At 42.4% G+C, this 12,425-nt stretch overlaps 2 protein-coding genes across 3 annotated transcripts in view; one reads left to right on the plus strand and one right to left on the minus strand.

Annotated features, from left to right (window-relative positions):
- Window positions 1-5,560: 5,560 nt before the first annotated feature.
- On the minus strand, window positions 5,561-9,363 carry LOC118151569 (uncharacterized). The gene is made up of 2 exons (XM_035291648.3): window positions 8,443-9,363; window positions 5,561-8,124 (listed from the first exon to the last, which is right to left on the minus strand). The coding sequence occupies exons 1-2, from the start codon at window positions 9,361-9,363 to the stop codon at window positions 8,035-8,037; spliced, it is 1,011 nt and encodes a 336-aa protein (XP_035147539.3). The 3' UTR covers window positions 5,561-8,034.
- Window positions 8,854-12,425, plus strand: part of LIFR (LIF receptor subunit alpha) — an 80,664-nt gene continuing 77,092 nt past the window's right edge. The window contains exons 1-2 of one of the 2 annotated variants that reach the window (XM_035291646.3): window positions 8,854-9,166; window positions 12,077-12,206. In XM_035291646.3, coding sequence (XP_035147537.2) covers window positions 12,202-12,206 — 5 coding nt within the window. In that variant the 5' untranslated portion in view covers window positions 8,854-9,166; window positions 12,077-12,201. The remainder of the gene's footprint in view (window positions 9,167-12,076; window positions 12,207-12,425) is intronic. The other variant, XM_008992145.4, reaches the window with a different exon arrangement.

The raw sequence follows: 12,425 nt of genomic DNA on the forward strand, positions 1-12,425 counted from the left end.
TATAACCTAAGCAGGAAGAATGAGAAATTAAATCAAGGCAGTTTCAGTGACAAGTGTAAAAATGGATGATGTGGTATCAGGATGTTGCGATATGGTGCCCAGACATCCCTTTCCATAATAATGATCATATTATCCAAATCACTTGGAATGCTGCTGAAAGAGGGCCCTCAGCCAAGGTCATGCCCTCTTCCTGGGATGGTGGCATCAATGACTGATCATCACGGGAGGGTATCAAGGCCTCTACATCTCACCACAGCTCAAGACAGCTCCAAAGGGCCATCTCAGCCTCAGAACTCACCACACTGCAGTGGAACTTCTTCCTCTGCCCAATTGTGCTTCCTTTCCTTCTCTTTGACAAGCTGCTATCTCAAGAGCACTCCCAATAAACCTCCTCCACCCTAATCTCTGTCCTAGAGTCTGCATCCTGGGAAACTCAACCTGCTTCTGATGGCTGTAAGATGCATTATAAAAGCAAAACCCTCAGTTGGGCATCTATGCAGGAATGTAGCAAAGGAAGGAGAAGAAAAAGTCAAAGATGATGCCCAACCATTGTAGCTAGGAGGGTGGCCTTAGCCAGCATGGTCACTACCCTGACTGACTATACTCAGCCCCTCAGAGTGGTATCTTTTCTTGACCCCTATAATCTACTCCTCACATATGGGGCAGAGGGATTCATGCTCCAAATCTTGCCATCATGTACAGAAGAAATTCAAGAATCCTTATCCTGCCTACAACCTCCCACCTAAATAGCTCCCCCAGATACCTCTCCCCACCTCCGCTTGCTGCCACCTGGCTTCTGGACTCCAGCTGCACTGTCCTCTTTGCAGTTCTGGAACATGCCAACCATGTGGCTGTTAGTCCCCCCATAGGTCCTTGTCTCATTTCATTTAGCCCTCTATGCTCAAAAGTTCCTTCTCAAGAAGGCCTCCTCCAACTACCCCATTTAGCATAGAAACCCCTGTCACTCTCTACCCCTTTAAACCCACTTGTTTTTCCAAAGCACTTATTTCAAGTTGCCATTGGCACACTATCCCCCTATGTGTTTATGTATGGTCTCTTTCTCTCTCTGGAATGAGGGCTCCAAGAGGGCAAGAACTTTATCTTCTTCACTGTTATATCCCTGGTCAGGTACATAATTTGTGCATGAGTTAATGAAAATGAGAGTCACAGGAGGAGTGTGTTTTCAAAAGAAAACATAAGTTCAATTTTGAATAGGTTGAGTCTGAACAGCCTTTACAACAAAGCAGTCAGATCAGATGTTTAAGACAGTTACTCACAGTACTCAGTCTCCATGAGGTATAGGAAGAGAATGAACTAAAACAGCAGTTCCCAAGTTGCTCTGGGAAATATTAAGGAATAACCCACCAGAGGTGAATAGCAGTATGAGAATCCAGTCATGGGGTACTAAGTGTGCTGGTTCACACCTGTAATCCCAACACTTTGGGAGGCTGAGGTGGGAGGATCCTTTGAGCCCAGGAGTTTGAGACAAGCCTGGGAAACATAATGAGACCCTGTCTCTATGAAAAATAAAATTAGCCAGGCATGGTGGTGTGTCTGTAGTCCCAGCCACCTGGGAGGCTAAGGTGGGAGGGTCACCTTAGGTTGAGGTCTGCAGTGAGCTATGATGGTGCCACTGCACTCCAGTTTAGGCAGTAATCTCAATAAAAAAAAAAAAATCCAATCATGGGATCTCAAAGCAGAAGAGACCAGCTTGGGGAAGGGAGATAGGTTGATCCTACAGAGACACAATTCTGCACTCAAACAACACCCACAAGAAACAGCAAAGTCTCTCTCAACGAGCAATATAATCTGAAACAAGAATGTAGGAGAGAAAGAGTTAGATTCAACCCAACAGAGACAAAGGACAGGAGCCTTTGGACTAAGGAGGGACAGAATTCAGAGCATGTCTTTCGGGTTGAGAAGAGCCTTTGACAGCACTCAGTCAAAACCCAACTTTGTCAAAGCCTCACTCGCAGCGGCACTGAGGTGTAGCCGAGATACTAGTGAAGCTCCCGAAACTAGAAGTGGTTCCTGAAACAGAAGTTTCAGTGGCCAGCACTGAAGCGGAATGGAGCATCCAGGAATGAGGAGTGTGGGGTTTGGAGCCAGACTGCCATGGTTTGAATCACGCTGTTGTCAATAACTGTGTGGCCTTTGGCAAGTTACTGAAGCTCTTTGCCTGATTTGTAAATGGAGATGACAACGCTCCGGATAACTTGCAGGGTTGTAGGGAGGATGGGCTGAGTTGGTACACAGTACTTGGCATGCCATAAGTGCTCAATCAATGTGCAATATTTTCTAGTGATTATAAATTCTGAGCTCCACTTTTAGCCAGCATCTTCTAAATCATTATAAATTATGATGACTTTGGAATTAAACAGACTGGTGCATTCACCTCTTTGTTATTTTACTCCTTTGAGCTTTGGCCTCTTCACCAGTAAAGTGAGACTAATATCTATATATATAAAACACAGAGAAAGTGCCTAGCATGGGGACTCTTTATATTAACAACCAATTAATATTAATCTCCCAACCTGACAGTCACCTCTACAGCTATATTTCTCTTTTCCAGAGAGATGGAAAAAAAATCCTGCAACGTTAGACTAAGTGGTGTAGTCCAGGACAAGACCACTTGGGTGGATAGAATGGAATTCTATGTGAGCTCACATTTGAGAGAGATAGTTCATTGCTTAAGGCAGCGGCAAAATTTCTGTCAGCCCCTTAAGTCTACGATCTTGGGATTAAACAAAATAGTCAGAAACACAAGATTTCTTGGGCATGTCACAGAAAAGAAATTCCAAGCTGCAGACTTTCCCTTTGAGAGTGGCACTCTCAGTTACCTTATATTCCAGTAGGAATGCCATCCACAGAAATGTTCCTATTCACCAGAGCTGCCATAGTGATGGCAGTGTTCCAGATTAGGTACCATAAGGAAACACTGGAGACATTACTGTTATTTAATTATTTAACTGACTAGTTATTTTTCAGCTACCCAGTGTTTCAGAGACCTTGAATTATGCCTGTTGGCAAACGTGCAACCATTGAAAATTCTTCACAGTCAGAAACTGGCAAGAAAAACTCACCCCTGTAGTTTTAGATTTTTTGGTTTTGTACAATAATATTGAAGGCTGTGGATTAAGTACATTATTTAGAAATATATATTCGAGGATTTAAGGAATTCTGATTCCATTTTGAACCACTCCACTACCCCTAGCTGGACCTCAGTGCAATCCCTTAATCTTCTGGCTTCTTTCTCCATCTGCACAAGATGCCTCTGGCAACGCACTGAGTGCAGTAGCCACAGGAATACATTCAATAATAGGCTTAATATCACCACTCAGAAGGGAGTTAATTGCTCTTTTGTGGGATCCATTAGCTTAACTGAGAATATTAGCCCAGCATTCTAAATGTATGATGAGCTATAAGAAAGAAGGTAGCAACAATTTAAATGTTTTGCTCTGCCCCTAAATGACTTGGGACAACAGATAAAGAATAAGGTGAAAGAAGAGAAGCAGGAACAGAGGAGAGTGCTCTGGAAGTCAACAGAGGAGGAAAGAGGTAAAGGGATGGAGGCCCATGGGTTAAGAAGTGAGTTATAGGTGAAGACAGAGGCAGAAAAGAAAAGATAGGAGAGGCAAGAAGAGAAACAGGAAGATTCCTGAGGGGGAGGAAGAACAAGAATGTGAAACGAAGATTCCAATCAGACAAAAGTTCATTGGGACCAACCCTATGGAGAGGAACAGAGCAGAGGGGATGGGCAGGGTTAACCACTCTGGAAAGAGAAGGTTTGCTAGGGCTCGTGTCCCGCCCTCCTGTCCCTGGCTCTCTTCACATTTGCAGTACTCCCACCATCCCCAACACTAGGCTTTTGGCTTAGGGAGTTGGCTTTAACACCTTTGCCATTTAGTCTCCCAAGAGTAAAAGAAGTCTCCAAGACCCAGGGAGTTAAGCAAATGTTAGCGTGTTGTGGGAAAGTGTTCTTACTTCATGTTCTTCAAATTAAACAATGAAGTGAAGTCATAGAGAAAGGGAAGTGATGGTAAACAATACAATGGAACCAAAGGGAAAATGACTGCTTTACGGGTATCTGAGTGATACCAATTGACTCCTCATAATTCTCTAAGCTTTGCTCTGTACGGACAATTGGAGGCTAGAACTGTCTCACCATCACTCCTACTCGTAAAGTAGGCTCCTGTATTTGCTTTGATAGATTTGGGAGTGGTAGTAGAAATCATAATAATGTTAACATTCACAGCAAATATTTATTGCTTACTCTGTGTCAGGCACATGTGCATGTATCCTTCCAAAAGAGATCTGAGGTTGTCTTCAATAAGACAGCTCCTCAGAGGGAAGGAAAAAATAGATATATAAACCCTGGCTGAGGAAAACTACAGTAAATTTCATACAGCAGAAAGTGTGTAGATACTTTTAATAGTCCCTTTTTATAGAGAAGGAAACTGGGAAAACCAAGATTTAATATTACATCATTGGCTTGACTTCAAAGGCTAGGAAAAACAAAACTGCTGTAGGAGTCTCACTACTTACTTTGAACAATAGCAATTTTAAAGTTAATTACCAGAAAAAAAAAATTAGCTCTGTCTGCCACCAAAAGATAGCCAAAATTGTTGTTGTGCATCGTCCCTCTTAACTTAGATATGTGACTATCGCTCATATAAGTATCCTTGAGACAAATTCCTCCCAGAGACTAAATCAGGAAAGACTTTCTCCTGCTGAAACTGTGGGACTCCCTCCACTTGACAATGAGAGCTATGCAAACCTTCACTTCCCCTATTTTACTGCTATGAGGATGCTTGAGTTAAGTTTTATGCTCAAATACTATTGTTTGCCTCAGCCAGAATTTCAACTTTCCTTTCTTTTTTTTTTTTTTTTTTAATATTTGTCTTTCATTGTAAATAAACCACCTTAAGTCTCTTTTGGAAGAAGGCACAGTATAAATAAACAAAAGGCAAAATGCAATCCTGTTGGGGCCAAGCTAGAGATATAATTTATCAAATTACTTGACATAGCACTCCGAAATCATTGTATCTAAAAGAAAATATTCTAAACAAAATTTTGAGCAGATACTATTTTTCATGATCTTTGTCACATTTTTCACATCTCTCAGATAGCATTCCAAACCACTTTGGGTAAAGAACATAAAATCTAGAGAAAATTAGCTCATTACTCTCATATGTCTTCATGTTACAAAGATATAATTAAAGTTTTGAATCTTGCCCAACTCTGTGCTCTAAGATAAACCAATTTAAGTCTACATTTATCAGTCAGGCTTAAAACAAAAAATAGTTTCACTCATTTCAGTTATTCACTGGTTAATACACTATGCTTAATTTGTAGATTTTTTTTTTTTTTTTGCTTCCAAAACTTTATTCCAGGAACACAGCCATATCTTGTCCTGCTGACTGATAAACACTATATATATTAGATCACACATAAAGGGAAGCCTGTTTAAGGTTCAAGATGTAGGTAATTTAATAACAAAAACCCATCAACTCAAGGTTGCTGCTTTTGTGAGTAATTGATCCTTTCAGAAAACAAAGCCTTTCATTTCCAGAACTTTCATTAGAGGTGTGATTATGATTTTTGTTTCATTTAAACATTATCATACACAGACACATTTCAAATGCAATAGCATTTAAAAAAAAGCAAAGAAATTATCAAAACAAAAACAAAAAGAAGAGCCAGTAGCTGGGAAGAAGATCACAAATTTTTAGCACAAAATAATTAACTAAGAAGTTAGTTCTGCTTATTAAGGAAGTACTTACAAGCTCAACATTTTGCTACTTCAGTCCCATTCAATTTTAGCCTGTGACAAAACCTACACTTCTAATTTTGTGACTTACTCTATTTCATTATTTTATTTATTCAACAAACATTTATGGAGATGAGGCTCTTTGTATTATGCAGTATAAGCATCAAACAAAACATATTCTTAACACTTCATGAAATTGCAAAATGTAATTATATAAATTAGTATTTACAACATAGACTGGTCTATGACAAAGTAAGTAAAAACAGTGTCAATCCATGAGACTTGAAATTGAACTGAAATTCCTTCAAGAGTCCATATGGATTAATTCATATTTTTATACAATAGATAAGAAAAATTTATTCTTGACAGCACAGACAGCAGTCAGGTGCCCCACGCTGCGTTATAGTCTGGTCAAATATTGCTAACATGCTTTTAAAACTCTTGATTTGTTACAGAAATGTAAACTCTGTTTTTTCTCATGAAACAATGCTTATACCACAGCTCTTCAAATTATACCTCAGTATGGTATAAGGAATGTGGTGTTCCTTAGAAGCTGTGACAAATGCCTAAATGTTTTACCTGTAAAATGTGTATACATAGAAGGCGGTCTTCTGTGACGCTCACACAGCATAAGCTTTCCGGCATTTCTCTAGGCCTCCATCCCAGGCCTTGGCAGGAGGCTTGGCAATACATTCACCTGGTCATGTGTTTTCGTACAATTTGCAAAAGTAATATATTGTAGTCACAATTAGCTGAAACTGAGGTCTGTTTCCACTTGGACTTCCCCTCTGTCATTTTCCCTTCTATTGGGTGGTGCTGGGGCTGCCTGACATGCTGTGTGATATGGTCAGGCGTTGTGTCCCTATCCAAACCTCATCTTGAATTGTAATCCCCACGTGTCAGGGAGAAAAGTGACTGGAGTATGGGGACAGTTTCCCCATGTTGTTCTCGTGATAGTGAATTCTCATGAGATCTGACAGTAAGTGTGTGGCAAGTTCCTCCTTTGCTCACACTTCTCTTTCCTGCCTCCTTGTGAAGAAGGTACTTGTTTCTCCTTCCACCATGATTGTAAGTTTCCTAAGGTCACCCCAGCCATGTGGAACTGTGAATCATTAAACCTCTCTCCTTTATTAATTACCCAGTTTTGGGCAGTTCTTTATAGCAGTGTGAGAATGGACTAATATACAGTCTTTGCCTTTTCTTTAAGAGGATCACCCAAGTTGCATAAACGGCAGGCCCCACAAAACTTGCATCACCCCCTAAGTGTGAGAAGTACCTATTTCACAGGTGTGCTGTAAGAATTAAAAGAGGTAATAGACACATGATGTGTATCAAGTGGATGCTAGCCACTATTACAACTCCAAATCTCCATCTATCTATTATTAGCAAGGCCACAGAAATGAGCATTTTATATAACATGCTTAAAAATAAATTCTTCTCATGGAAAGGGATTTTTCAACCCCAGGCAACAAGGCCACATCGTGTTTTTCTTGGGTCTGAGGACTTTTTGCCTTCATTGAGCCCTTTACTCCATTAAAAAAATAAAAATTACATTTTAAGATTGTATTAGTACAAAAACAAATATATTTATATATATTAAAATTCTTACACCTAAATATTTTTCCTTCTGATTTGAAAAGAAATTAAAATATTTTTTTGTGGGGCTCTAAAAATATTGTAGATCTTAGGCACTGTGCCTAATGGAAAAGACAGTGACAGCATTGTGCAATACGAAAGATGATAAATTTCCCAAACCATCAAGGACTCAAGAATAAGGGTAAACATCTTAAATGGGGTTGGTTTCAAGTACGTGTAACAGAAAAATGTTAACCAAACAAGGTCTTAGGGATAACAGGAAGCGTTTAGTTTTAGGGTTCAAAATACGTACATGAATGCAGCTGGCCTTTAGGACACTAGTAGCCACCATTTCTAGCTGTGAAATACATATTTTTGTTTTGGAAGTCTACTTTTCAATAAATGTACTTTCAGGTGTTTTGTTGCCCATTTAATTACGTAATCAACAGGGAACAGTTATTTTAGAAAACGAGCTTCATTTTGTCAATTTACAAATTGCTTTGGAATTGTATCCAAAGGTCTTTAAAAAGACGTTGGCCTTGGTGCTGGTGCATCACATAAATAACAGATGAAACAAACAAGCCGGTTTCCTACTCAAGGTGTGTCTGCAGAGTCCTGACTGCGTGCCAGGGGCTCTATTTGGCACATTTCTGAACTTTGCAAAATTAATTGTGCTGAAGAGAACACCATCAAACGCGTCCGGCGCACAGCGTAAACATCTTCAGACCGCGATTCTGCGCCATCAAACGCTCTCCAGCTAATTTCATTTGGTGATTACGCTGGAAGAAAACCGAGGCCAAGTGAAACTGCGGAAATGGGAACAATGTACCGAGGAAAAAATCTCACCCCATTAAGGGATCCGTTTCTACTCCGCACAAATAAGCCCACCCCGCCTCGGAGGCAAGACTAGATGGCTCCAGGATATTCTCCGCGCGTCCGCGGGCCCTCTCCGGCAGGGGAGCCCGGCGCCCGGCAGGAGGACCATGATGCGAGCAGCGGCGCCTCGGCCCTGGGGGCGGTTTAGGTGATTCGTAAAATCTCAACCATCGCCCCCCGCCCCACCCACAGAAGCTAGTTTTCGTGTATGCAGTGATTACAGAGGCGGCGAAAATACAGCCCCGCGCTCTCCTCTTCTCAAGGCAGTGTTTGCAGCGGCAGCGTTCAGGGAGCTCTGGTCCTCCTGGCAAGGCCGTCGCGCAGTTGTCCTTTCGCGAGGATCTGCGCGGGCTCGGCCGCCTGCCTCTCCCCAGCGCTGCCGTGACCTTCCGAGAGCGGCCTCGCAGCCGGAGGCTCGGAGGAAGCCCCACCCTCAGCGCCCGGGGCCCGTCGCGCGGCCCGATTCCTCTGACTCCCAGGGATGGCCCCGCGGACGAGCCCGCGCGCGCGGCCCGGCATCGGCGGGGGCGCGCGGATTGGGGTGGGGCCGGAGGCGGGGGCGGGGCCTGGGCGGGGTCCGGCCCGCGGCGCCCCCAGCCGAGCGGCTTGTAGGTACCGCCCCCGCGCGCCGCAGTCCCGGCTGGAGCGACTCGGCCGTGGCGGTTACCGTTGCCTGTGGGCGGCTCTGGCGGCGGCGGCGGCGGCTCGCGGGGTTCGCACAGCGCAGCGGGCCGCCCTTCGCCCGTGGCCGCCTCGAGTAGCCTCGCGCCGGCACTGGGAAGGCTAGACGGCGGCGGCGGCGGCGGCGGCGGCGGGTTGTGCCCGGCCCCCTCCTTGGAGGCTCCTGCCTCCGGGCGGCTGCGGGCTCTGGGCAGCCCCGGGGCGGCGGCCGAGGCTGCAGAGCCGGCGGCGGGGGATGGCAAGATAGCGGCGCCGGAGCGGCTGGTGAGTGCGGGGGGCGGGTGGGCGCGGCGCGGGGCAGGGGAGCCGCAGAGCCCGGAGCGGGGTCCCCAGGGGCGGCCCAGGCGGGGTGGGGCAGCGCTCCCGGCTCTGCGAAGCGTCCTAGGGGAGTGACCCCGGAGAGCGCCGCTCTGGGTAGCGCCTCTCTGGGTAGCGCCGTTCTCCGCACGCCCTTGGATCATCCTCGTGTTCCGGGGGGGCGCGGACTCCAGCGCCCAGAACTTCTGCCCCACGCAGAGCAGTGAGTTCTGAGGCCAGAGGTTACCTGGGGAATGGGAGGGAACTTGAAACGTTTTTCCTTTGGAGAGGCGACCTGCCAAGTGATTTCGTGCCCCTGTGCTTCAGCTCCTTTTTAAACCCATTCCTTGTCCTTTCTGTATCGGTAGTGCCTTTGACTTACCTGTATTTTTATGTGCTTACTTCCGAAGGTGTTGTACTGGTTAAACCCAAAGTTACGTGTTGGAGGTCAAAGTTAGGCTTTGTGAAAGATGCCATTTCTGTTATGTTGTGTAAAAGCACAAAGCTGGATTCAGGAGTTCTGAGCGACACTAAACTGCACATCACGTGTTCTGAATTTACATGATTAATCTGAATTAGCGTGATTTTGCTCCCCACATTCTGATATCAGAAATATATGAGGTCTTTCATTTGCAGTTGAGTATCTTTGTGTTCCTTTTGAATGTGTTTAAGGCAGTCAGATATTGATATAACCTGTACTGTCATTGAATGACATTTATATGGAAATCAGTTCTTTGCATTTCTTTTATGTGTATTTAAAAGATACTTTTTTTAAACAGAAAAGTTTCAGTTTAAAGTTTGCCTTCTGCTTCGTGTTCACTTTCAGATTAGTTTTTAATTTTAAAAAGTATTTGCTTGAAGTAAAATTAATGTGATATAGTAGTGTCGTTTAGGCAGGGGTTCAGAAATAGTACAGAAATTAAATTTAAAGCAATCCTTTCCTTTTAACAAGTGAAAAACCAAGGAGTTTTTTCAGCATGAATGCTACTTGCCCTTCCCCTTACGTGATTATTTTGCCACAGATCTGAAATTGCATTTCACTATTACCAGAGGGTTTCTTGTCTAAGCCTGGCAGAGAAAAGGAAGCCTAAGTATAATGTGTTTTTAAAAACATGAGACAGCCCTTTTACTTGTTTCTTATGTTAACTTTCTGTATTATAGTCGGGGGCAACTGTTCATTTGGAAACTTCATTGGGAGTTAGTGACAAGCCCAATTTAAATATGTGATGTGTTCTTAAGGTGATCTGAGCACCTGTTTCCTCTCCAAGAATTGAATTGAGACTTCTTTGCTTTGTAATAATAGGTGAGATCACTAGCAAGCCTCTAATTAGTGGATACGTGTCTTCTGGGGAATGAGAATCAGGGACTCTGCTGTTGTAGGAGCAAAACTTTTGTGATTTTTGAAAAATTTGCTTCTGAATGGTCATCCTTGACAAATATGTTGGTAATTGCATGCATTATTCTTATGTTAAAATTTATTGTACTAATTTGTGCAGCAGGTAATCTGTTCACACTGGAGAAGATTCAGTACATATAAAAAGATAGAGTAGAAAGTATACCTCTCTTCCACCACGTTCCACGGCACCCAGTTCCCCTCTCCAGGAACCAAGATTACTGGCTCATTGAGTAAATCTTTCCAGACATAGCCTGTGCTCTTGTAAACATTTTGTATGTCTTCTTTTTGTTTGTATTTGCAAAGATGACGACCCACTATATACTCTGCACCAGCTCCCCCCACCTCCTCTTCCCTCCCCAGAGTACTAAATCATGGAAGTCTCCATTGGTATCTGAGAGAGCTGCCTCATTCTCTAACAGCTGCTGAGTACTCCATTAGGGATGGACCATAATTTATTTAACCTCTTTCTTATGATATATGTAGGTTGTTTCTAATAATTTGCTATGAAATTGTAAAGCATTAGTTCTTGAGGTTTTTAAGTGGATTTGGTTATTCCCACAGGCCTAAAGGCAGTAGTCATTTGTTTCTTTATGTCACCTTCCAGGAAAGAAATGTGCCTTCTCCCCAGTATACACTGTTTGCTTCTATATAACTTCACAGTGATCCATAAGAGTTTTTGGCATCTTTGCTGTGAAGTGGGAGCCATGATGGTCAGTAACTAAAGTCATTCCCTGGGTAACCACTTGGCTCTTTGTTTCAACAAAAGAAAGGAAGGAATAGATACAAATTTTAAAGAATAATCTATAGGAAAAATTCTTAAGTGTTTAAATATTTTTGAATATGGAGAAGTGGCTTGTGCCTTTGATTAAATTGAAGATGAGGGCAGTTATGTTTCATAAAATTTGGTTGTCATTATGCACTCAAATCCTGCCTGCCATATATTATCACCACTATCTTATATTTTAATGTTAGTATAACATGGTTACAAATTTTACAGTACATGAGAGGGTTAATAACTTTTAAGGGCTTTGAAGGATGTTTTAAAAAAATATTTAGCTCTTGCTTTTCTTTAAAATGAAAAATTGGGGTCTCTTGTCAGCATGCTTTTGAAAAAGGATAAATCGTAGAAGTAATGCTAATACTAGAAATTGAGCCTAATACATGACAAAGTTTGAACATTAGCCAATGTTGAGCTTTAGTATTTTCATTATGCTTATTTTTGAGGGCTATTTTTTAGGACCAGTGTAAGCTATGATAATCTTTTAAAACATAGATTTATGTATATTATCTATTATATATATATATATATGTGTGTGTGTGTGTATATATATATATATATATATATATATATATATATATATTTAAATAGTCCAAACTCTTCTTTAAGCCATTCTCTTGCCTTTTATTTGGTACACATTTGTATCACATGTTGTTGTGATACAAAACTGCTAACGTCGTCTGTATTTGTTCTTCTTAAATAGGTATTTATTGGGCATCTGTTAATATTCCAGACAGCTTTCTAGAGACTAAATTATGGCATTGCACAAGACAGACAGACCCAGCTATAAAGTCACATCTCAGCAAAGGAGATGGATAAAAAGCAAAGATGCAGTAAGTGATGGTGACTCGATAGTGATAAGTTCTGTAAAAGAAATAAAGCAGGGTTGCATGGTAGAATGTGACGGGATGTGGGCTGCTGTTTTACATCAAGTGGCCTGAAAAGCCTCTCTGGGTGGAGGAGTCTGAGCTGAGAGTTGAATGATAGGGAAGAAACCTTGTGATTTTGGAGCTCTGAAAGAAGAGTGGCTCAGGAAGAGGAAAGGGCAAGTA

Source organism: Callithrix jacchus, chromosome 2 (assembly GCF_049354715.1).
Source record: "Callithrix jacchus isolate 240 chromosome 2, calJac240_pri, whole genome shotgun sequence".
NCBI classification, from domain to species: Eukaryota; Metazoa; Chordata; class Mammalia; order Primates; family Cebidae; genus Callithrix; species Callithrix jacchus.